Raw genomic sequence first — 27381 nt, 5'->3', positions numbered from 1 at the left:
TTCAACTGCCCAATAGTTTCAATGCCTCAAACTCTTTCCGAATGATCTCCAATTTTGGGTTACCATAAAAAAAATTTCCCACTAGAGCAAAACGCCAAGAGGACGCGAGAGTATTGGTTTCAACCTCTGTGAGAATAAGAGCAGGCTTCCTATTTTTTCCCCCAATTTTTTATGAAGGTGTGATCACCACCACCTTCAAGAGCATCGTGAAAATATTGAGGAACATTGCGAGATTTACCTATACGAAAATCAGACTCTGATTCTGAAAGAGGAGCACGAGTAGAAATCGAGAGGTCGCCGACAAGTGCAGTAGCATAAGAACGGATAGCCATCTCTACCAACAAGATTCTGTCGGACAGGAAGCAGGGAGAAGTCGTCTGAAAGGAAATGCGAACAGAGTAGTGCGAACGCGACCAAGCAAGCAGAGCAGTAGCTCTGTCGCCAGACCGAGATGAGAGGACTGCGAAGGAGGCGTCCTGGACAGACGAGGACGCCATCTAGAAGGAAATGCGATAACTCGGCCTGCCTCGTCGTCTGGATGCGAAGACGGGACGCGAAGACACGAGCACCCGTCGACGAAGACGAAGCAGGGAATACGCGAGCACCCGTCGACGAAGATGAAGCAGGGAATAGAAATGGGAGATCCGTGTAGCAGAAAACTAGGGTTCGCCATGAGGCGAAACCCTAGCAAAGGGAATGAAACCATGCCGGCTAAATATATGGCTTCCTCAAATATATATATATATATATATGATATATATATGTGGAATTCATTTGTACAGCATTAAGAGACTATTTCGATGATTCTAACTTGTGACCTTAAAAACATTGAGGGAGCAACCTTCAAATATTTCAATGGCACGCCCAAAAGATCTATAAAATGTCATTTCCATATAAGTTGGTCATGAAAAAAAGAAATGCACGTAAATTAGGAATTGCGTACAACTGACACTTCTTGCATTTGATGACTGTGATAAAATTGGATTCCCAATTGGTGCTAAAAGTCATTGATCCTTTGCATTTTGGAATGTCCAACCGCCATGATTATCATTGGTCTATATTTGTACAACTAAAATTCCCTTCTATGAGATAGAAAAACCCTAATAGCTGGTGACGGAGGCATTAAAATTGCAAAAAGTAAAAGACCATGATGTCGCTTCTAAAAATCTGAAGACAAAAATTGTAACCTCTGGTAAAAGTTGGCGGCATAAGCGTAATTTAACTAATAAAAGAGTTAAAACAAAATGGCAACAAAAAAATAGGAATGCAGTAGTATAACAATTTGGCTGAACCTTAAACTTATAATGATATGCAAAGGTTCAAAACAAAGGCGCATATGAGAGGGCGTGACATCAAAATTAAAATAGCAAAACTAGCATGTACACAAATGAAAGCAAAGTTACACTTTATCATGATAATGTAAGGTTTGGATATCGCAAAAGTAGCCTTTAAAAGGGAGAACAATTTCAATAGCAATTAAAAACAGCAGAAAATGCATACATTCCACTTGATTAAACGCTTAAGAATTTCAGGCTCGCACACAGCTTTAGCATCCTCCACATTTCCACCTCCTTCTAATTTCTCCAAAGCAGTGCGAACAGCCTACAGGAACCAAACAAATGATTGGTTAAAACTAATAAAAGAAAATTAAGAAGATCGATACCACAATATCTTCTTAGCTTCAGAAAACATGCCTCAATTGCACCCTCAATTTTTCCAAGTGTGATACTCTTATCAATCTGTCCTGCAGAAGATCCATAAGTGGAAGGTCTTGAGAGCATTTTCCGGATGTCATCTTGAGTTAATGAAGATGATTCTTCTTCCACTAAAGAAAGAATACTGCAATTTAGCAAATAAAAAATAAAGATTCAGAACCACCATTCTATTCCATCCGATCCTCTTTTAACAAGAAAGGAATCAACATTTAGATTTCACCTAAGCATTCATATTTATGTGTATACCACACAAATCTTTAACATTGCATTAAAAATACCACAATCACGTCTCTTATAAGTAAAATACATTTTTCATGCATAAGTTTATGACACTAAAGTGTTATAAACGTAAATATCTGTAGAAACGTTGAGAAAATTGTATTCACTTATTCCTTAGTGATCAAATCATAACTCTCTCCTTCTATAATAAGTAAAGGCTAGGCCAAACTTAATTCCTAGTAGTACAATTTACCAAAGGCAACTACTTAAAAAGAAAAGAAATACAACATAACAAGAAAAGAATAAATCTAAAATAAGAAATTTAGAATTTCACACTACCCCTCAAGCTAGGTCATAGATGTTGTAAAGACTCAGCTTGATATTCAAATCAGTGAAGCTGTCTGGAGGTAGAGATTTAGTAAAGATATGAGCAACTTGAAGATAGTTGGAATTTAGATCAAGTCAAAAAAACCTTCATTGACCTTCTCAGAGATAAAATGTCTATCAGTCTCAATGTGCTTGGACGTGTCATGATGCACGAGATAATTTGCAATACTAATGGCACTTGGCTGTCACACACATCTTTATGGGATTGACCGTGGAGTATCCCAACTCATTTGGTAAACTTTGGATCTACATTCCTTCACAAATTCTCAAAGAGCCTGATACTGAGATTCTACACTACTTTTAGAAATTATTATTCCTGTTTTGCTCCTCAAAGTGATAAGATTTCCAGAGACATAGGAGCAATCCGAGAGGTGGATCTTCTGTCCATGAGTTCTCCTATCCAGCTAGCATCAATGTAAATCCCTACCTCCTTGTTGTCTTATTTATTAAACATTGACCTACTATCGGGGGTCTTCTTAAGAAAGCCTCAATATTTTGTAAACTATCTTCAAATATTCTTCATTTGGATTGTCTATTTGTTGACTCACTATGTTGACAAAGTGATATTAGGTCTAGTATGTGACAAGTAGACAAGCTTACCGACCAATCTCTATTATCTACATTTTTCGAATGGTGTCTTCTCTACCCTTGATTACAACTTTTTGCTGAAATCCCTAGCAATGTCAGCAAGTTTGCACCTCAGCATTCATGTTTCTTTTAGTAGGTCTAAGATGTACTTTCTTTGGGATATCACATCACCTATTTTGGACTTGGCCACTTTCATGCCCATAAATTATATCAGTGGCATGAACCTTCTTAATCTTCCCAATCACTTTCACATCATAACATATCAAAACCATGTCGCATATAAAGACAATGAGTATAGTTTTCTTACCTCCATGTGTATGCTTTATGATTATGTACGATTTACTTGGCATTGAATGTACCCATTAAATTTCATGACCTTAGAAAACTTGTCAAACCAAGCCCTTGGTGTTTGTTTGAAGCAAAAAGTGACTTTTTAATTTACAAACATGATGATTATTTGAGTCATTTTTCAGTCCTAGCGGGATCTCCATATACACTTTCCTCAAGATCTTCATCAAAAAAAGCATTCTTGATATCAAGTTGATGCAATTCCAATTCTTTATTCATTACCATGGAGATAAGAACTCTTACAGTATTTAACTTAACCACTAGAGCAAAGATCTTTTAATATTTTATCCTATAAGACTGAGTGAAACATTTGGCCACCAACCTAATCTTGAACCTCTCAATGCTACCGTCTGTTTCGTACTTAACATTGAGCACCCATTTGCATCCAACACATCTTTTATCTGGAGAAACCTTTGTAAGGGTCAACATGTTATTTAGATGAAGCGCTTGGGTCTTTTCCTTAATTGTTCTTTTTTCGTTGTGAACTGTAAAGTGTTTCGTTAATAGACTTGTCTATCTACACACTATCAAGATTAGACACAAAAACTCTATAAGTTGATGATAACTTCCCATAGACAACATAAGCTTGAATTAGACAACTTCTGCAACTTTCTCTATCTTCTCCACTGCACTCTCCCTCCTTTGGAGCCTCAAAGATGTGTGAGTTCAGATTTGATTGTGAAAAGTCTTGTAGCTGCACATTGTCTTTATCCTGCTCAGTAGATCTCTTTCTCCTAGTATACACACAAAATTCCTTGTTGTCAATCTCATGTTGGATGTTCTCAACTGGTGGAACTTGGAAGATAGAAAGGTTAGAAGGAAGAAAAATAGGATACAAATACTCTAGATCAGTGTGGATATCCAGAGTACTGTAGAGAAGTAGAATATGTTGTAAAGACTCTAGGTCAATGAGAGAATCCAAAGTAGTGTCTCAAGTCTGTTATTTACTCGAACCCTCCATTCGAATATCAAGTTTTAAAAGAATGGAACATCTATGGAGTTATAATATTTGTTTAATATGGGAAAATAGCATTTATAACCTTTTTGTTAGAAGAATACCTAAGGAAGATACATTTGATGGATTTTGGGTCAAGCTTTATGTTATTTGGTTGATGAATGTGAAAAAAAAATGACCAAAAAATTTTAAATGAAAAGCCTCTAACATGATGGTATTTTCCATCATAAAATTGAGAGGGGCTTTGAATCTAATAATCTTGTTTAGCATTCTGTTAATGAGGTGGATGGCTATGAGCATGACATCTACCCAAAAAAATTTTGGGACTTTGAGAGAGAACATTATAAATCAAGACAACCCAAATAAAAAATGTTTCACTCTTGATGGTCCCCAAAGGTCATTATGGATGATAAAGAAATGATGTGAGGGTTTGTACTGGGACAGATGATAGAAATGACGAATATATTTAGAAATTTGGTAGGTTTCACAGCGATAAAACTCTAATTTTTTTATTAATTAGAAAGATAAAGGTACAACTCTGCAACATAAAAAAAAATTGGAATGCTCAGATGATAGTGTCATAATAAAAATTGATTTTCAATAAACTCATACATGATTGACTCGAGAAGAAGGGTACAACTTTTGCATGAGCTTGTTGTAGCTCCATCTTAAACAACTCAATAACTCTAATGTCAACTTTTATCTTCACAAACTTATAGAGCATCGCCATCATCATCAATTCATGCTCGGATTTTCCAACAAAAGTGTGTTTGTAACCTCTGCAACTGGAGCTAATTTTTTTGTCTCAAAGCTAAATGAGTAGGTGCAAGCCAGCTCTCGATGGCAAGGGTTTGCAACTCCATATGTTGCACAGCAAGCCTCTATTCTATAACATCTGGATAAAGCACACGAGTCAAAGCGCCTTAGTGTTCAAAAAACACTAAGACCAAAACGCTCTGGTTAGAATGTTCCAAATATGGATGTTATCTACGCATATTAAGTGGCATGCAATCATTACTTCCATGGAAACAATTCAAGTATTCAACTCAGCTCGCTATCTACTAGAAGGCAACCACTCACTATCTACAAGCATGAGCGAGGGAGCAAACGACCATGAGAAGTAGAGTGAGTGTAATATGGCAGCTGCAGGAAGATAGGTGGTTGTTACAGAGGAGAAGTCAGTTGTTGTTGTTATTGTTGTTGTTGCTGTTGTTGATTTGACGGCAGAGATGAAAGCAAGGGAAGGCTTGCTAGAAGAATTTGGCGGAGATGAGCCTGCAGCAGTGAAGATTTCTGCTGCAAAAGGAATCCAACGGCAAAGAAAATAGAGGAAGAGGCATGCAGAGAGAATTCTACAAGAGTCAGAGAGGTCGTGCAAGCCGGTTGAAGGTGTTCATGCGAACGTTGGAGAGGTTCCGACAGCTGGAAGAAGCTAGGGTTTGTTCCCACATTGATACCATGTAGAACGGTGGAGAAAATTGCATCCTATTAATTCCTAAATATCAAATTACAACTCTTATCTTTATATAATAAGTAAAGGCTAGGATAAACTTAATTCCTACCATTACAACTTACCAATAACACAAATAAGAAAAGGAAAGAAATAAAACATAATAAAAAAGAAATAAATTGAGAACAAATCTAAAATAAAAAACTCACAATTCCACAATATCAAACTCTGGGTGTTAGCTCTAAAAATACACAATAATTGAGTGGTATGTATGTAAAATTAGCAAAGCATAAATATATATCAAAAACCTGCACAATACAATTGTTTGTATTTGCATGACAAATAACAAGAGGAGAAAATACGTCTTCAAAGGAAAGAGTGAAATTGAACAGTGCCAAAGCTTTTCAACGAATGAAACACAGATGTTTTATGAAAAGAAACACCAATGGAAATTAAATAAACAGTAACAAAATACAGTTTGCATCTATAAAACAGATGTAGGGGAGTTGTGGTAGGTAAGGAAGTATGATATTGGTGCGAGAAATTAAATATTCAGTGGCAAATAAATTAGAAGATTGCCCAAGAAAAAAAGAAAAAACAGCATGATAACAAACTATCAAAAAGGCATTAAATTAGTCTTTCATCGTCCAACCAGACACCAAGTAAAATTGAATACTTAAGTACAATTTAACATTGTCATTGCAAGTCTCAAACTCGGATGAGAAAAGTGGAGGGTTGCGTTAGGTAGTCGACAGCCAACGTAAAACTTGTTGAAAAAAATCATGACATGAATCCTTTTGATTATTGTGCAAGTACTAGGGCGTCCCCTGAATGTGTAAAATAAGCAAGGGTTTCCACATTATGGACGGATGCGGATAAAGAAGTTAGTATATGAAACTAATATTATCATAGGATCTTAGAGTATAGGTACTCTCACTGGTAAATTAATAGAATTGGTTAATATTATGATTCATAGAAAGATAAATATACTATTTGTTCAAGAAACTAAATGGGTTGGAGAAAAGATTAAGGATAATGATAACTTAGGTTTTAAACTTTGGTATTCAGGTAAGAGTCGCACTAGAAATGGTGTAGGTGTTATTATAGATAAGAATTTGAAAGATAATGTTGTAAAAATTGGAGATAGAATTATAACCCTTAAGATTATTGTTGATACTAAAATTTTTAATATTATATGTGATTATGCTGCTCAAGTAGGTTTGATATATGATCTAAAAATAAATTCTGTAATGATTTAGAAGACTTGATACAAATGATATCTCTTGAAGAAATAATTTTTATTTGAGGAGATTTAAATGGACGTGTCGGTATATTGGTAGAAGATTTTAGAAATAATCATAGTGGCTATGGTTTTGGAGTGATTAATGAAGAAAGTAGAGTTACATTAGATTTTTCTTATGCATATGATGTTATTGCTAATACTTTATTCATGAAAAGAGATAAGCATATTATTTCTTATAAGAATGGATCTAATAAAATACAAATTGATTATTTTCATATGAGAAGAAAAGATTGTCAAAAATGTAAAGATTGTAAGTTCATTACAAGTGAGGATTTAAGTACTGAATATAGATTATTAGTTCTATAGTTTAATATGAAAAGTTGTAAAATAAAGAATGCTAGGAATCATCATTGTATGATTAGATGGAATATCTAAAAGACAAATAAATTTATTTTTCGGAGTAAAATTCAAGTTTTTAAAATTTGAGATGTTCATAACGAAGCAAATTTAATGTGAGATAAAGTAACAAACACTATTAAACAAGTGACAAAAGTTATACTTGGAGAATCAAAAGAAAAGTTTTTATAAATAAAAATAGTTTGTGGTAGAATAATAATGTGCAAGAAAAGATAAAATATAAGAAATTATGTTATAAAAATTAATTTAAATGTAAAAACTTTGAAAACTCGAAAAAATATCAAACAACCCGTAGAAAGTCTAAGGGTCTGTTTGGGGCCGCTGCAGCTTATCCTGATAAGTTGGCTGGCTGTTTGGGGCAATTGTTTGAATAACAGTTGATTTGCAGATATTTTTGGATAAATGATTATTCTGCCCCTGTGCAGTAGTGTTGTTTGCAACAGAACTGTTCTGATAATCAATCTCTGGTGGTAGGGGTGTAAACGAGTCAAATACAAGCGAGCTCAGGCTCAGCTCGTGTCCGGCTCGTTTATATTTCGAGCTCAAAAAATGAGTTCGTGTTTGGCTTGTTTACTTTGCGAGCAGAACACGAGCCGTTCACGAACAAAGAGTCATTTTGACAACCTTAATCAGGTAGCCATAAAATGTTAAGGATTGAGGCAAAAATTAAAAATTATTGTTTATATTAAAACATCATTTGAATCTAATTTAATAATTTTTATTCTATTTTCTTAATTAATACTTATAAGTGATTATAAATCTTTATAGTCTTCTAGTCAATTAAGTTTTTTAAAAATACTACTCATCAAAGATATATATATAATTGATTAGTAGTATTTCGAGCCAAAACGAGTCGAATACGAACGAACAAATCTTTATTCGTGTTGTTCGTATTCGACTCGTTAACTTAGCGAATGAGCCAAACACGAGCTTCTTAGTGAGTCGAACACGAGCTGTTCGCGAACAACGAGCCGTTTCGACAGCCCTATCTGGTGGTCATAAAAGCATACTCAAATCTGACAGAGAATATGACTTTTACCATGAGCACCCCATGCCTATTAACACATGAGGAGAGGCTCCATGTATCACTAGAAGAGTCAACCAATAAGTCACAAGGGATAAATGTCAAATTGCATTCCAAAAAAGTTTCCTAGCTGAAACAAAGAGGTTGAAAAAGAATATATATAATTCTTCTCAACACAAAAGAGCTTATTTGATTTGTGATATAAATATTTCTTATTATAATAGTTTAAACAACCGAAGGTATAAGCAACAATTGTGGTCACTACCAAATGGGCAGATAGTACAAGCCTATGAACTTGAGCCCAAGAACATTCATATCCGTCAACCCTTAGGACAAGAAAGCCAACCCAGCTAGATCTTGCAATGCAAATATATATTGCAGAAATGCTAAATGGAACCACTTTGACAATGTTGAAAAACTATATCTCGAATAAGGATAAAAGAAACATTAAGGTTCAAGCCAAGCTCTCAAGCAACTATGAAGGGCTTTCCATACAGGATACATTCTAAAAATCTATGTAAATGGTCAATCATGGGTTTATTATCAATCAGATATCTACTCAAGTAGCAGCAACTTTGTATATCACAAAGGATAGTATCTAAGTCGTCCAATCCACTACCTCCAATGATCTCCTTTCAACTCCATGCCTCCCAAATCAAATCCATAAAAAAAGCAGCAACTTTCCAATAATTACAAAAAAGAAACAACTTCTGAGAACATGAAGAACTCAGTAATTTTCTTGCTGATGGAACAAGATGATTATTGAAGGCATCCTAAGATATCGAAGAGTGAACTTGATGCCTTTCCCATCTTCTTTGCAAGCACAGAACTTATCCATAGCCAAAGTATTTAAATCAAAGGCCTCTGTTCACTACTGCTCATTGATATCAACCCAGCAGACATCCAGCCAGTGATATTATGTGTTCCTAAACTTCAAAAAGAAAGATGACGCGGAAATTAATCACAGAGAACATTTAAAATGCACAGGACCGCAAAGGAGAAGAGGAATCGGATTCCTTAATTTACTCACCTTCTCGAAGTCAAAATCCCCGATCCCATGACCAAGTAAAACTTCCATTCCATGTGCAGGCTACCAAAAAACATCCATCGATCTGTACTAATAAACTTAACTTGTTCCTTCCAGCTCTCATTAATCTCAAAGATACAAGCGAGCTCTACGCAAGTCCTTAGTCAAAAGACAACTCTCATTAACACTCAGCTCCTCCGCGTAAGTCCCTCCTTCCATCCGATAGAAAGATGGAATCCAAAAGGCGAAGCAATCGGCGATTTAGGGAGGAGACAAACAGAAGGGCATGGGAGGAAACAAACCATCGAAGCGGGAGTGAAACGCGGGCCGCGGGGTCGATCCCGTGGCCACGTTTATTAAAGAACACAATGTGGCGGTTCTGGATAAGCAGTTAAAATGCACGAAACAAACGCCCCATCGGTGTTTTCAAACCCAACACACTTATAAGCTGCTCCAAATGGGGCTTAAAAGAACAATCTGTAATGCTAAAAATTATGTTTTTAGTGATATTTATAATAGATTAGATACTAAGGAGAGCAAAAAATATGTGTATAAACTAGTCAAACAAAGAGAAAATAAAAGTAAAGATTTAACTCAAGTAAAGTGTATTAAAGATGAAAATTAAAAACTATTTTTTTCAAAAAAAGATATTCAAAATAGGTGAGTGAGTTATTTTGATAAACTTTTTAACGAAGTTTCGGAAAATACAATCGACGTTAGTGATCTTAATATTGTTAATAATAATAAAATATTTCATTTTCACTATCAAAATAGTAAAAAAGAAGTTGTGGAGGCTTTAAGGAAATCATGTGTGGAAAGTCTGTTGGACCTGATGTATCACAATTAAAGTGTAAAAATATTTAGAAGATTTGGAAGTTTATTGGCTTACTAAACTCTTTAATATTATTTTAAAAACTAAAAAGATGACTTTAAAATTTCGGAAAGAGTATTTTGGTTCCCATTTTTAAGAATCAAGCGGATGCCCAAGAGTGTGAAAATTATAGAGGAATTAAGTTGATGTGTCATACTTTAAAATTATGGGAGAGAGTAATTGAACATAGTTTAAGACATATTACTAAGATTTATCACAATCAATTTGGATTTATGACGAGCAAGTTTACTATGGAAGCTATACATCCATTGAGAGGTTTGACGGAGAAGTTCAAAGATAATAAGTAGGATCTACATATGATTTTTATTGATTTAGAAAAAGCTTACGATAAGGTTCCTAGAGATATCCTTTGGAGAGTTCTCGAGAAGAAAAGTGTTGAAATGACTTATGTTTAAGTCATTAAAGATATGCATACAAGAGTTGTTACTTGTGTTCGAACAGAACGAGAATTGACCAAATACTTTCCTAGTTCTATTGGTTTACATCACGGATTGGCTTTAAGCCCATATCTTTTTGCTTTAGTTACGGATGGCTTTACTCAACACTTACAGGAGGATGTACCTTGGTGTATGTTTTTTGCAGATGATATCCTTCTTGTGGATAAGACGAGGGAAAAAGCTAAGGAAAAACTTGAATTATGGAGGTCTACCTTGGAGTCTAAAGGCCTTCATTTGAGTAGAACTTAAACTGAATACATAGAATGTAATTTTTGTGGTGGTAGCTCTAGGGACTGAAATATAACTATGGGTGATCAAATTATTAAAAAGTGTGAACGCATTAGAGATATTAGGTCTATTGTTCAAAGTAATGGTGATATTCATGGGGATTTTATTAGTAGAATTCAAGTTAGTTGCTTGAGGTGGAAGAATGGTTCGGGCCTATTGTGCCATAGAAAAGTACCGATTAAATTGAAAGGAAAATTTTATAGAAAATTTTATAAGATGGTAGTTAAGATGGTAGTGAGACCTGCGATGCTCTATGGCGTTGAATGTTGGCATTTAAAAGAGAAGCATAAAACTTAAGTGTTGCTGAGATGAGAATAATTAGGTGGATAAGTGGCTTTACAATTATAAACAAAATACCAAGAGAATACATCCATGATAGAGTTGTAGCTCCAATGACGGACAAAATTAGAGAGAGTCATCTTAGATGGTTTGGTCAGATTAAACGTCGACCTTCTGATAATCTGATTAAAAGAGTAGATTTGACTTATGTTAAGAAAGGCAAAGGTAGACTTAGAAAGACTTGGGCTTATTGTATAAAAAGGATCTTAATTTATTAGAATTGAATGAAAATGCGACATTAAATAGAACGCAATTGAGAAAAAGTATTCATGTAGCCGATCCCACTTAGTGGGATAAAGGTTTCGTCGTTGTTGTACTTAAGTTGAAAGAAAGAAGAGAAGACATGCATTAGCTTGCCCTAATACTCATCTTTTGCAAAAAAAATAAGGACGTTGTAATGATTCGAAGAATTTTCAGTACAAAATAAAATGACGATTACAGGTAAAAGCAATATTTAACACAGGTAATGGCAGGATTTCATGGAATAAAACCAAAAGGGTAAGTAATTATTAGCCTCAAATTAATAGACCTTCAAAGAGTTGCTTCAATGAAGAAGATTAAAGCCGTCCAATTTTTTGTGTTTTGCAAAATCTTGCTAAACAAGAAGCATAAATACAACTTGATCTAAACCATAAAATATGAAAGTGTTATTAAAAGTGTGCTCCAAGAATGAAGTAAAATAGTATGCTGGCCCTGCACATCGCTTGTTTATGAAACTGAAGCTTATAGAAAAGCAAAAGTGTCACATTGATTCACTGCACTGCATCATTGCATTGTGTGATTGGTTCCAACTCAAAATTAAGAACTAGTTAAAATTTAACAATTCAATTCTATTGTGACAATAAATAAGAACCAAACGTTTATTACGATTTCTTGTAAATTTTCACTTGTTGATTCTACATTCTTCTTCATTCGAGTTAGTTATTTGGTGATTGTTCACTTTATGTTCTCTAATCTACTAATTTTAATGGGGAAAAGTGTCAAAATATTCCTTTGCTTCTTTGGAGATCATGTTAATCCCAGCCTATAAAAGTGCAAATTTGGTCCCTAGAATCTTTTAGCATAGGTCGATAGTCCCCACAAAGGACTATTTCAGCCCCAATTTAAAGAGTTTGTGGACTAATTTAGCATTTTTAACCACTCTGAAACATAAATGAACTTATGTAAATAACCAAAAGAATAATTTGACACTTCACTCAATTTTTTTGTACACTTCTCAGTTCACTTACAAGTTTCTTGAAAATGCACCTCAATTCCTCAAATCCATGCTGTCACTGGCTATCTGCCTCTGCCTCTCAATCTTTAGTTGTCCATTTAGTGCCCATTTGGATACAGCTTATAGGGTGCGGCGGCATTGTGAAAACTCTGTGTTCCTGTTTGAATATCGCGATGGGTATAATTTTTTTGGTGTCGCGGCATTTTAATATCGTGATTTCTTTCATGGCTTCGCAAGTCGGACACCCCCTGCGTCCTACGTATGATATTTGCGATTAGGAAAGAATTCGCAGATCTTCCTGTGGTGCCCTTCGCAGATCTCCCTCGCCCTCGCCCTTTCCAAGAGAATTGCAGATCTCCCTCGCCTCGCCTCGCCATTTCCAGAAGAATCACAGATCTCCCTCGCCTCTCCCTTGCCTCGCCCTTTCCAGGAGAATCGCAAATCTCCCTCGCCCTCGCCCTTTCCAGGAGAATCAATCCTCCTTGCTCCCTCGCTTCGACAGTTGATATCGGCGCAAGGTATTATTTTCAACCTCTGATATCCCTCTCCTTCCTTCCCGCGAGCCCTAGCATTTCGATTTTCTTTTCTGACTAGTAAGGTATGCTTTCCCCTGCGATCCTTGGAAAGTTTCTCTTTTCTGTTGGTTTTTTGGGAGGTGGAGATGCAAGCATGATTTTTTGGTATATCCTAGCTTAAATATATGGCTTGAGAGTTACATCAATGAGAAAAGTGCATAACAATATCTATTAATTTCTAGTTGTAAAGTACATAAATGTTTGGCCTAATTTCATTAGAATTGAATACTCTGACTTGTAGCCAGTTTGCTAGGCAGCAATTGCTCATCTTCTTTGATGAAGTCATTGGCTTGGAGAGCAGTTGTAAGGCTTAAGAAAATATTTCTAATCTTGGACAACTTTTGTTAAACACTCTTTTAAACATTGACAATTTCATAAAAAATCGGTGGATTTCATCATGAGTTTAGTGAGTGCATTGAGTTTAGTGAGTGCATCAAAAGGTGCATCAAAAGCTCAATGAGTTACCATCATTTTGGCAAGTTCATGAGTTTTCCAGGTTAAGAAAAGAGATGAAACAATAGTTAATGCATCAACTGGAGGTATTGCTCTGTTTCTGTGAGGGCTTCAAAATTTTGGGTTCAAAGTTTAATTTTTAATTTAGGCAAAGCTAAACTGACACTAGAAATTTTTCATTCACCGTTGCCTTATTATCATCAAAAAATACTGGATAGGTTGTATGTTCTGCATGGCGAGGAGCTTATTGTTTTTTCTTTTCTATATTGTTGTTGATGGGTCTCATGAATGATTTTTTTTTGTTTTTGTTAAGGTAATTTTCAACTTCTATTTCCAATTATAGTCATGGGAAGTCGATGGAAAAGACCAGCATATAATTTATGGGTATGATTGTTTAATGAGGATCAAAGCATAGAAAATCAATTAGTAGGTAATTTCTTTTCGGATTTCTTTTTGGATTTTGCAGTTCTTTCGCGATTTCGAACCGTTCCATTATTTGTAAATTGATGATTGTTGTAGAAGTGATGTGGAGGAAGATGGGTTCAAACCATCCATATTTCATGGCTGAGCATTTTCTTTTTATTTTTTCATGAAAAATGAAGCAAAGCCTTAATTTGATTTATTTCCTTATCTCATAATTTTGTACAACTTTCTCCTATAGTTTGTATGGTGAGAAAGTTGCATCATGTTTATAATTTTTTTGTTGACTTACAATATTTACTTTGTACTTATATTTTAAGTTCCTTATAATGTCAACGTGTCTAAAACGAATGAAGGGGATCCGTCTGCTACGTGGGATAAAGAAGTAACAAATATGTTTTGCGATCTATATATTAAAGAAATAGAACTGAGAAATAGGTCAACCACGTATTTTAACAAGGAAGATTAGCAAAATATTGCGAAGAGGTTTAAATAATTAACTAGCAGGGATTACGACAGGCTAAAATTCAAAAATAAATGGGACCAATTGAAGAATGAATGGAAATTTTGGAAGGAGTTCAAACGTGGATGTACCGGTTTAGGTTTGGGTTGGGATCCCATTAAGTGGACAATCGATGCCCCGAAGGAATGGTGGGCTAAGAAATTGGAGATAATAAACTCACTTTTATACTTTTATTTTGACTAACATTACTTATTTTTTTCTCTAATAAACCCACTTAACCCCTTCATCCATTACAATGTCACAGGCAGTGTCGTCAGCGAAGAAATATAAACAGTGGAGTTCATCCGGACTTTGAAGAAAAACTTGACTATGTTTAAAGGAGTTGTCGTGACGGGAAAATTTACATTCAACCCTAGTGAGTGGGTTTTGCATGCATACCAGATGACTTTTCATCTGAGCCGTTGACAGCTGATGAAGTGTGTAGTAATCAGAGGGAGATGGGGGAGTCCAGTTCACCTTCAAAGAGGCCCAGAATTGGTAGAAAAAATAGAGAAAAGGACACCTTTGTGAAAAACTCATTTGATCAACTCATAGAAGTTTTTAGTGTTCACCACTTGCTCCAATCCTTAACAGCACCATCATCTTTGAATGTCTAGGAACTGTCTAGGAACTTTAGCTTCTCTACCTGAAGTAGTTGTAGACAGGCGTTTTCATGCAAAGTGTGTCAAGAAACTCAAGGATCCAACCCGTCAGCAATTATTCATGGCACTGCAGCCAGAATTGCGCATCGAATATTTGCGTGTTTTGGTCGATGAGTGAATTTTTTTTTTATTTGTTGTTATTTGTAGCTTTTTTTATGTCATGGATATCTAAATGAGCAATTTTAATATGTTGCCCTTTGTATGGATCTTTTTTTAGTGCACTTCTAAATGATTAATGCTTATCGATAAGTTGATCTTTGCACATTTTCATTTTAAGTGCTTCATGTTTTACTTGCTTATTTATGGCTCCTACTATGTATTAACAATTGTTCAAATAACTAACATCTTCTGAATTTATGATGGATCCGCAGCAGGAACACCGTAAAAGAATGGCATGGGCTGTAGCTATTGCAATATTATTGTTGGAGTATTACCAATCCAGCAGTGTTCGTATACCCCATATGACGTCCAGTTTTATTGGGGATAAATGGGTAGGTAAGATACTTTCTAGACATCCAATAAGGTTCAGCAACATATTTCGAATGAGTGTACCTATTTTTATGGATCTCCTGCACGAGTTATCTTTGAATCACGACCTCTAAGGTTCTTCTAGAACGTCGAGAAGGGAGGTATTGGCTATAATATTATACATTCTGTCACTGAATGAATTTATTAGAGGTGCTATGGAGGGATTTCAACATTCATCGGAAACAATAAGTCGTTACTTCTCCAAAGGCATACAGATACTTGTTAGTTTGGCAGCTCAAATCGTTAAACCAGAGGATCCATCATTTGCTAGTACTATAGGGGAAATTGCCAACGATCCCCGTTTCATGTCTTATTTCAAGGTAACAATTGGTTTCTTTACGTTACTTCCAAAAAATTTTTTTTTTCTAACGTTGTAAAACAGAACTGCATATGTGCAATTGACAGTACTCACATCGATGTCTGGCTACCCAGCCAGGACAAGGTGGCGTATATTGGTCGTAGTGGTTCAACTATTCAAAATATCATGGCGATATGTGACTTCAACATGTGTTTCACTTTTGTCATGGCGGGTTGGAAAGGGAGTGCACATGACAGTCGAATTTTCTCCTATGCAACCAGGAATATATCACGGTGTTTTCCTCAACCGCCTTCAGGTATGATTTGATTTATAAACGTACTAGTTATATGTATTATTTGTCATTAACAGTACATTCCATAACAGGGAAATACAATTTGGTTGATGTCGGATATCCTATACAGAGGGGCTACTTGAAGTCAAATCCAGACACTAGATACCATATTCCTGATTTTGAGCGAGCAAGTGGCACCATACGTAACAGGAAAGAAATAGTTAACAAACGTCACTCCTCTTTACGCGGGGTAAATGAAAGAACGTTTGGGGTTTGAAAAAAGAAATGGGTCATCTTACGTGATATGTCGTCGTATTTATTTCAATAGTAGGTGCATATTATGGTGGCAACAATGACACTTCATAACTTCATCCGATGACATTCTTCACATTCAGATACGGACTTTAGTATGGCTGATAACGATATATTGAATGTCTTCGAAGAACTATCAGCATTTGTGGTTGGATCTTCCGTCCATGAGGATGAGATTGACTCTAACAAATTTGGGGTTCATGACGCTGAGGATGTGGTTGAGATGACTGCTTTGAGGGAGTCAATCGCAGATGTTATCTATGGCAGCTGATCCACCAAGTCTTCTTTAATTCGTACACTATAGATTTATTTTCATCTCCATGTCCTTTTGTTATTTTTTTACAGGATCTGACAATTGATTTTTTTTTTGGGCAGCTATAGCAACATGTCTTCTAGGATTACTGAGACAAATAGAGTTGTTTTGTGTTACTGCGAACAACCTACCCCGTTACTCACGTCACGTCAGCCTCACAGCAGTGGGAGACAGTTTTACGGTTGTCACAAGGATGTTTCAGCTCGTTGCGGTTTCTTCCGATTGGCCGACAGTCTAACATGTTACACTGCCAGCAGTGATCGGGATACAATGATTTCCCAGGTTGACAATGCAGCTGAGGACAGACGTAGCTAGAGTTTGAAATTGAATATTTTAATATATTCATTGTAGTTATAATTGTATTTATCTTTTTTCTATTTCTTCTGATAATCACGAGAGTGTGAACATGTTATCTTTTGAACGAATCTGTAATGATTTTTTTTATCTGTATTATATACTTCTGTTCTCATTTTAGTTCTGTTGCAAACAGTTTCACCAAACAGGGGCATGAAGATCATTTATCCAACAACATCTATCAATAAGCTATTCTGAATAAGCTGCCCCAGACAGCAAGTCAGCTTATTCTGATAATCTGCATATTATCAGATTATCAGAATAATCTGTTTATCAGCAGATTATAAATAATCAATAGCTGCCCCAAACAGACCCTTAATCTCATTTGATTATTCTTTCATCATTTCATTATTTATACCATTTATTTGTTTCCTTCATAATATCTAGCAATTACAATTGTAGAACATATCATTATATTTTTTTGAAAATTATTATCTAATGTGATTTAAATTTAGCTGATTAAATCAATATTATATGCACATTCTATATGCATACATGGTGCAATGCTAGACTTCAGCCTAGTTGCAATCTCCACTACCAAACTATATCAGTGCAAAAAAGATTTATATAAACCAATAATAAAAAAATTCTTGATTACTTCACATTGTCATTTCGTTCTGTATCATCTCACACTCTTCATGTTTCCTTACACAATAGTTTCCATCCACCACTGCCTCCATGAGCTAAAAGCAGAAAAATGGGGGTTATCAAACAAACAATTCCACCTGTAACAGAAAAGCACTAGCTATGGATTTCAGCACTGATTAAGTCAAACAGAAAAATAAATAAATAAATAAATAATAGGTGAAGATAGATGAAAAAAAATTTGTGAATTGTGAAAAACAGTTTTTAAATTTTGTTATAAAACAAGAAAGCAAAATGACAGCAGAAACACCTAAAAAGAACTATTGAAATGGGATTTAAGAGTAGAAATTTGTAAAGCATGACAAAAAAAAAACATTACTCTTTTCTTATTTCAGGCAATATCTTCGGAGCTGTATTAATAAGTTTCCCGTGCACAGCAACTGCAGATTTTGAAACTTTCGCCTTGGCAGTTAAAGCCTTGTCACCGTCAAGAATTGGTTTAGCAAATTTTGTTGAACCAAATTCCATTAATTCCGTTGATTCAAGTCTCTTCACAGCAGATTTTGCATCATTCTTAGGAATTTCCCACTTAGAGTCCAAAACTTTTTGCGTAAATACTTTACCACCAGTTGACATAGAATCATCTGAATCAGTCACGGGAACCTTCTCAAATCTTTTGGCAAATTTTGAAAACTTTAGATCGCCTGGTATTCTGGCAGAAGCCACTAAAGATTTCTTCGGTTTAGGTTTTTGGACATCCGTTTCCCTTTTCTTTTCATGAAGTTCAGGAAATACGATGTGATCTCTATAGGGAGTTCCAAGCTCCTCATCAATCTCATGCTTCCTGTCAAGTATAAAAATCATAGTAAATCTAACAAGCATTTGAATATCCTCCATATGGGCAGGTAGAAAAACACATCCCCAGTGCACAAACATACATGCATAAATACATATAAATAGTCCCCTGACTATCTTTATGGTATAACTTTAGTCCCAAAGTCTATAAAAGTGTCATAATTGTCCCCAAACACTTTTAATGAGTTGATATAGTTCCGATGAAGTTTATTTTAGCCCCCATTCAAAGAGTTTGGAGGCTAAATTGGTTCTTTTAGACTCTCAGACTAAAATGGACCATTTTAACCTCTCTCTCTCTCTCTATATATAGCAAAAGAAGAATAAAAATACAGACATACAAACAGTATATAAGGATGCGATTGGGAAGAAGCCCTTCCCACGCCCTTTGGATGATGTCTTCATCTTCATCGTCCTCAAAGGCAATTTTCCTATATGATTAACATTGGAGGTGAGCAATTATAGGCAACAAATATTTCACATAGCACAGTTCAAAGACTATTCCACATGCCTTGGCAAACATTTTCTATGATATGCCTTAGGGCACCTTCTACATATCGCAAACTGCAACTCCTCAACCTCCTTGTTTTCAACTTGTTTACAAACAATACATCTATGCACTGTGCAAGTAAAAGACTCCCCACCAGCTATTCTTTTCCCCAACTCAGTTGCTTCGACTTTATTTTCTGGAAATAACAAATCAGCAACACACTTGGGATGGTAGAAACGACCACATGTCGCCGAAACACAGCAAAAAACCTGAAAAAAATAGCAAATAATACAAGGATAAAAAATCAAAACACAACAAACTGAAAGGAGTTTTTCTTTTCCAAGAATGACACACAATGTATAGTACAATTATAGAAAATTTATTCTGGTACTAGCAGATTCCCACACATTCAAGAAACTGCTCCCGCATGTATTTTACAAGTGCATAAGGTAACATAGTAATAAAAACTTCAAATTTTACACTCATCATAAGCACAAGATTTTAGAGTTGAGGCTATCACAACTTTATCTCCAAGTTTAATTTGACGCAATGTGCCCATAATGGTGGTCTTATTGAGAACAGGTTGAGTTCTCTAACCCTAAGTCGGATTGGTTTGTTCTCTGAGTTGGTTCAAAAATTCAGCGGTTAGTTACTGTTGTCTCTGATTTGGAGAATTGGTAAAGAAGCTGACTCAGTGTAGCCGAATTTCCTTCTGCTCCTGTGATTGTTAAACTGTAACATGGGATAAAATAAATTTTGCCCAAACATTGATTGCAGTTGTTTACCGCTCAACAAATCATTTGATTTAGAGTTCTCACTGTTTGATTCCTATTGGTTGTTTGATCGTTGTCTTATCATACTCAACATTTAATGGAGCTGGGATTCTAGACTTTATGATTTAATGACTTTTTAGTTTGATGTATAAGAATAATGCTAAAATGAATTTTGAACATTTCATTGCATGAATTAAAAATAAATTATTCGAAGTGCTCACCTTGAATAGAGGCAATCAAAAAATGTCTGAAGCTTAAGCCTCATTAATGCCAATGAGGCTTGGGCCTTTTTTATTTTAGGTTTAGGTGCCTGGAGACTTCATGTTTCGAGGCGTTTGAGGTGGCACGTTAATAAATATATCTAAGAAAAACTATTGCATTATACCATAATATAATATCACTATATATTATACAATAAATTATAGAAATGCTAAATATAACTATTAGGTGGACCGTACTCATCCTAATCATGCGAGAGCACGAGCATGGGAGAATAGGGTAACGCACCTATATGACTTTGTCCCGAGTACATAAGAGCAGCAGAAAAAAGAAGCCATCGTCCAAACCATGAGAACAGGAGAGTAGCGGTGCTACCCCGATCACAAGAGAGTAGGATTGAAGCGATAACTGTGCCTATACGACCCTTTGTTCTGACTGCCACCATACGAAAGAAAGAAAGAAGGTGCTTCTCCTTCTCTTTATACACTCTAACGAGTGGTCCGCCACCTCCAAAGATTACCTAATTTTCAATCTGATGGTCTCTTATTTTTCTTCAACATTAATTTTATTAGTTTGTTTTATAAATATTAGGTTTATTTAATGGATTGAAGTCTATACCTTTTCTTTTTTAAGTTTGGTGTCAGCAAGTATTGGGTTATTTGAAATCCATGAGAATTTCAATCTATTTCTTTTCTGAGATTAAGTTTTTACTACAACTTAAAATTTTTGGGAGGGTGTGTTGAATTTAATGAGCTCACAGTGTGCGGCTCAAAAAGTTAAGATGTTTATTGGGAGAGAGTCAATGATGTTTATTGGGAGAGAGTCAATAATTTTCTGATCTAAATAAGGCTGGAGACAAACTTAAACACTTTCTTCATCTGCATTCATAATCTTTGATAAATGCTAGGTAATCTAAGGTAAAATCTTTGATGTTGGATATAAATTCCTTCAAATTATGAAAAATTATAACAAAGTATCATCATCATCAACATCATTAGCACTATGGATTTGGGATTGGTTCATTTCATCAATTTTGCATATAGGATTTAATTGAATGAAATCTTCTTCAATCAAATTGTAAAAAGCATATGCGCAAAAGGTTTTTAAAATTCTAGAAGAAAAGTATAAACAAAATTTCATAAGTTAATTAATGCAGGAATCTTCTACAAGATCAATTTTAAATAACGGAGATGAATGAATAGCTATAATAAAAAAATAAATAAATGCTATCTTGGCATGTTATTTCTAGTGTTTTTTAACCTGCCCTTTCTTTTTGTTAAACTTTGTCCTGTTTAAATTGAAGCCATCTTTAATTTCTCGTGAAATATCCTTAGCACCCTTGGTTAAAGTTGCACAGACACGTGAACTATTAATCGCCAACATGAATCATCTATCGTTTTATTCTATAGATTTTAACATAAAGTTTTTAATTATGATTCATTTGATTGTCTTAAAAATTTCTCCTTTTACTGATATTATCTTAATCATCTAATACAAATTATTTTGTTGTTTATAAGAATGAGTAGTGGCACTGGAAGAAAAAATCTAACTTACAAATACGACACATAAGTTGAAGTACAAGGAGATTTAAAGAAAGGTTATATTTGCTTAAGAAAAAAATTTAATGAAAAGAGAATTACTGAGGGCATTAAGAGGTTGAAATTTCACTTAGCTTGCATACATCTAAATGTAAGATCATGTGTCAGAAAATGAAGGCAAAAAAAGAATGCACAAATTATTTACATATTTACACCACCTGAGATGTGGTGGCATAAAAAAAGGGGAAGAAATGATAGAAGATATCACTTTGATTCGTAACAAATGGGTCCAATAGTAAAAGTTACTTTTTCTATTCTAGTAGAGGAGCTCCATGACTAATGGATAGATTCGCTGTGAACTTTTGAGGAATACTAGAATAATAATGCTTACATAATTCCACTCCAACTTCAAATGAAGAACACAAGAATATATAATGTTAGATATTGCAAGATGCTTTTATAAAAATGAAATCTCATTTAATGTAACTAGGAGTCATTCATGGATTAATATGTTTTGCTAAAATGAACATCATGGTCAAGAACTAGATCTTCTAGCATGTATGAGCTTCACAAGCTGTTAGATGAGAAGGTAAGAAAATAATAAAAATAATGAAATGAATATGACGTGAGCTGAAAAAGGACTTAACAATAATGTCTAATCGTCAGACATTAGAAAAAAGAATTAAACAAAAGAGCAACAAAAGAGCATCATAGAATTGTTAATAATTCGTATAGAAGTATATTTTTGGAATTTGTGGAGACATCTTTCATCATTAAAGATGCACGGTTACTCTTTGCAAATGCTTGGTGAGGTTGTTAATGAAGTACAAGAGAGAATTGTTGTTGAGGTAATTATAGATAACGGAAATGCCTATTAAGTTGGACTAAGGATGATAAAGAAGAAAATGAGGGATCTTTATTAGATTTCATATCCTGCATATTATCCTGATTTGAAGCTCGAGTTGGAAGTTGGAACAACTGTCACAGGTCACAGCACAAATATGCGAAGCTCAAAGCAAGAAAAATGAACAAATTTAGTTACAGCCATTCCTAAGTACTGAGTTTAATGAGAACAAGATTCGTGAGAGCTAATTTAAATTTAAAAATATTTAAAGAGTTATGGCAACCATTAGGGGACACATTTTCTTCTAAAGAATGGGAAGGAAGTTCTTGGGCAAAAAAATTGAAAGAAAGGAAGTAAAAAAGATTGCAATAAAAGACGATTCCTTTTGGCTCAATTGCACTTAGAAGATTGTGACACCTTTAGTGAATATACTAACCAGGTTGACGATAAAAAAAAAAAACTCCAATTGTTGATTCATCTATGAAGTTATAAACAAGACTGGAAAATTTAGCAAGAGATTTAAGAGGAGAATAAATTGTTTAAAAAGAAATATAAGAAATTATTAATGAAAAATGTGATGATCAACTACATCAATATTTGCACGCTACTGTATAAAATTTAAACCCCTAATTCCATCGTCAAAAGTATTTTCATGTGGATAAGGAGGTTAAAACAGTTTTATAAACAATACATGGATAGACTTATCCATGAGACTGACTATCATAAAACTAATGATTAATTTGAAGATTTTCATTTGAAATGATCAAACTTAGAAAACCCAATCATATTAAATGACACACTTTTTTTAATAGCATAAAAATTCAAGAAAATTAAGACACATTCTCTTGATAAATTTACAGTTGCTTATTATATTATATCTAAAATTTTATTTTTTAGGTTTTTTTACTTCAATATATATTAAAAATTTCCCTTTTATTCTCCTTTAGAACATTGGTGGGCATTTTGATAGATGATATGCCTGAACTTAAATCTTAAATGTATTTGCAGTGCAAGTTCATGGTCTAAGAAGTTCAACTTCGACACGTGAATACAATTATAGCATGTTTAACAAAGTGTATACAAAGATAATAAAAAAATAAGTTAGAAAACGAATTGAACAAGTTACTCTATGTCATGTTTTAAGAAATTCAAAGATAGACGCCTCAAGTTATTGAAACAAATAAATGATGATGAAGAAATTGATCTAGTGGTTGCCGATGACTTATTATCTGATAACAAATGAATAATGTAAAAAAAAGGTCAGGAATTGACTTTAATTGACAATGTACTATTTGATGATGAAAAGGCTTTGAATTTAAAAAAGCTTCTACTTCACAATTATTTTTTTAATGCAGCAAAATAAGATTGGAGCTTCAGAGAAGTTAAAATATGATTTATATATAATGGAATACTAAATTATGCCATTAATTTATTATTTTAAACTAAATAACATTAATAATAATATTAATTAATATAGGGAGTACAAAAAAATTATAATGATTGAAGAAAATTTTGAAGATGACGATAACACAAAATCAAAGGATAATACAATAATTGCAAATAATGAACACTCCAAAGATCATGAGAGTGAGCCGCCATGGATTTTAACCCTCCTGGCATATTAAGATTTTAAATGGGCGCTTATCTTGAATGCCATTTTAAACTGTCATTTTATATTAACATTCAAGAGTATTAATTATAGCTATATCTTTATTATAATATTTTAAATAAATATGTTGATACTTTATGTCATACTTGTGATTTATTTTTAATTTCACTGGTCTTTCTACTTTTATTTTTCTCGTTTCAAGACATACGGCTTATTCCGTCTCCAAACTTATGTCATACCTCGCTAGGGCAAAATGCCTCAACTGCTGATTTCACTTTTTAAAATTTTGTTCAAACATATGGGAGACATTTAGAAACTAAAGAAGTTTAATCAATCATACCCAAAAAAAGCAGGTCATTTAGCATAGCGCAACACAAACAACTGAAATATCTAACAAACATGAATAAAAAATCTTCTGAGGAATGAGTATTCCCTAGAAGATGGATTCATGTCTTTCTTGGACCAGATATTTTTAATTCTAGACCATATCAGGTAGACTCAAGAAACACGGGATTCTCAAAAGAATCTAAAAGATGAAAGGGAAGAGACATAGAAATTGAAGTCAGAACCTTACTTGCGCTTACATTACGATCAATATTTAAGCACTAAGAAAGCTTTAGTTCACATTTCTTTCTTGCAGCCTTCTCCCCTATTCCTTCAAATGATAGTCTCACAAATTTAAAATGACAATAGATAAATTGATAAAAATATGTTTCAAACTCTCTAGAACAATACAAGATTCGACAGGTTGCCAAGTGATTCACTCAGATCTATGGTATTAATTACCTGTAGATAATCTTGATTGGCCCATACATAGTTAAATATAAAAGATATATTTCTCAAAAAAGACATATAGAGAAAGAAGTGTACACGGACGCACCTCAAGGATGTAGTGAGAAGTTCAGCACAAATGTGTGTAAACTAAAAAAGTCCACACACGGGTTGAAGCAATCACCGAGAGCGTGGTTTGAGTAATTTACAATGTTTATTAAAGGACGTGACTCAAGACCAGGAGATCATACAATATTCTTCAGACATTCAAAGAATGGAAAAATAGTCATATTGATTGTGTATGTGAATTATATAATTCTCATCATAGATGATGTATATGAAATGAACCAGTTGAAGAATTCCCTCTCATGAATTTTTTAGAACAAGGAATTGAAATCTTTGAGATATTTCCTTGGCAAGCAAGTTCCTGGATCAAAGAAAGGAATTGTTGTTTCCCAACAGAAATACATTCTTAATCTTCTAAAAGAAACCAGGATGAATGGTAGTAGGCCTGCAAAAACTCCAATTGATCTCAATTAAAAATTAGGAGATAAGAAGTAAGTTTATCAAGTGAATACAGCTTGATATTAAAAATTGGCGAGAAAGTTGATATACTTATCACATACACGGGCAAATATTGCCTTTGTTTTAAGTTCGGTAAGTCAATTTATGTATTCGCCCTATGGGAAACACCTTGAAAAAGTTAACGGGATCTCAAACACCAAAAAGTACGACAGGTAAGGTTCTACTCATTCAAAAGGCCATATAACAGAACAAAGAAGTACACATCAGTGTAGACGGGTGGGCTCAGTTATTGATAGGAGATAGACTTCCGGACACTATTCTTATGACTGGGAAAATTTGGTTACATGGCAAAGTAAGAATCATAATGTGGTGGAAAGGAGTAGTGTTGAGGTGGAATATCAAGTTATGGCTAATGGAATATGTGAGATGTTATGCTGAAGAGAATTCTTGAAAAGCTACGAATCCTAATAAACATGTCATTAAAGTTCTACTATGACAGTAAAGCTTCCATAAGCTTACAAAAAATTAAGTGCAACATGATTACACAAAACATGACGAGATTGATAGACACTTCATAAAAGAGAAGATTGATTGAGGGGCTACCTTTTACTCTGATAGCGTAAAAAATTGCAGATATCTTCACCAAAGAACTTTTCAGACATGATAGATATCTATGCTACGAAAGGACTTTTCAAGCATGACAGATATCTTCACCAAAGGACTTTTAGAAATTTTTTCCTTTGATATCTTCTATTTTTATTATTTTCTATTTTAGTAGTTTCTACTATTAGAGTTAGCTATTATTGCTAATTTCTATTTCCATTTTTAAGCATGAGGATTTTGTGGCTTTCATAAAGTGATAGTCTTCCCTTGCTATTTATCTTGTTGTAACAAAGTCTTAGACAATTGAAGTGGAATAATTGTTTTTCCCTCCCAAAAATTACACAGCTATTTGGGATAAGGTCATTTTTTTATAACTAAATTTTATTTTGACAAATCAAGTGGTAAGAAACTTATTAAGGTTATCCCTCAAAATTAAGCATGATTGATCGTACATCTCCAAGGAGTAAGAAAAAAAGACTAAAACTTCATATGCTTTTGCTCATAATATCCAAAAATAGCATGCATCCATTCTTGTGTGCCCCCACAGGTAAGCAAACAACAGCCAGAATGCAACCCGAGAGCACCCCATTGAACACACTCATAAGCACAAGCATAAATAAAACTCCAAAAAGTCATTAAGTCATTCAAGCAAGCTACTGCATCAGCGAAATAGTAAAATTAAATTTTCTAACCACTTCAAAGAATGAAAACAGCCAAATAAGCAGCTTATTTAAAAAGAAAACAAAAGATTATGAATAATTAAAAATCATTTCTAGTAAAGACCAACCTCAGGATTTCCGGATTTATCAGAAGAACCAAGCTTCCCACAGGCAAAACACTGATGTTGCTTGAGCTGGCAGTTCTTGCACAAAAAGTTTTGCATAGCCTGTACCAAAAAACTTTCTTTACAACTTGCACAAGAAATAATAAAACAAAATAACACACAAACTTATTTAACAACACCCAAATCTTTAAAATGCACAACACAACCACATTTAATAGCAGTCAAGATATTGGTTAACAATGGTACGGTTAAAATACCAACAAAAATTTTCTTTTGCGAACCCATATTCAAAATTGCTTATTTGAAAAGGATACAGTAATGGAACATCATGCCGGCATCAAAAACAGCCAGGGAGGCCGAAAGCAGCGTCACAATCTATGAAAATGAAATTTTTGGAAGAACATAGTTTGCAAAAATTCCAGACATAGAAAAAGGAAGAAGATTTGGCCTTAACCTGTTACCAAACTACCCACCCATCGCCCCTCTACAGAAACTGACACCACAAAACACATTGTCATAAACCCATAGTAAAGA

At 34.3% G+C, this 27381-nt stretch overlaps 1 protein-coding gene across 2 annotated transcripts in view; it reads right to left on the bottom strand.

Annotated features, from left to right (window-relative positions):
• The window catches only part of LOC110033526 (protein ENHANCED DOWNY MILDEW 2), a 94614-nt gene that overhangs the window by 45545 nt on the left and 21688 nt on the right, over positions 1–27381 (bottom strand). For both annotated transcript variants that reach the window (XM_020737542.1, XM_020737541.1), the window contains exons 7-12: positions 26851–26949; positions 19203–19450; positions 19033–19122; positions 18219–18683; positions 1695–1839; positions 1501–1602 (exon numbers count right to left, since the gene is read on the bottom strand). In XM_020737542.1, the coding sequence (XP_020593201.1) occupies positions 1501–1602; positions 1695–1839; positions 18219–18683; positions 19033–19122; positions 19203–19450; positions 26851–26949 (1149 nt within the window). The remainder of the gene's footprint in view (positions 1–1500; positions 1603–1694; positions 1840–18218; positions 18684–19032; positions 19123–19202; positions 19451–26850; positions 26950–27381) is intronic.

The sequence above is a fragment of the Phalaenopsis equestris genome, unplaced genomic scaffold, assembly GCF_001263595.1.
Source record: "Phalaenopsis equestris unplaced genomic scaffold, ASM126359v1 Scaffold001210, whole genome shotgun sequence".
Classification (NCBI taxonomy): Eukaryota; Viridiplantae; Streptophyta; class Magnoliopsida; order Asparagales; family Orchidaceae; genus Phalaenopsis; species Phalaenopsis equestris.
Note: the sequence above shows the minus strand (reverse complement) of the source record. Positions and strands in the feature narration are given on the sequence as shown.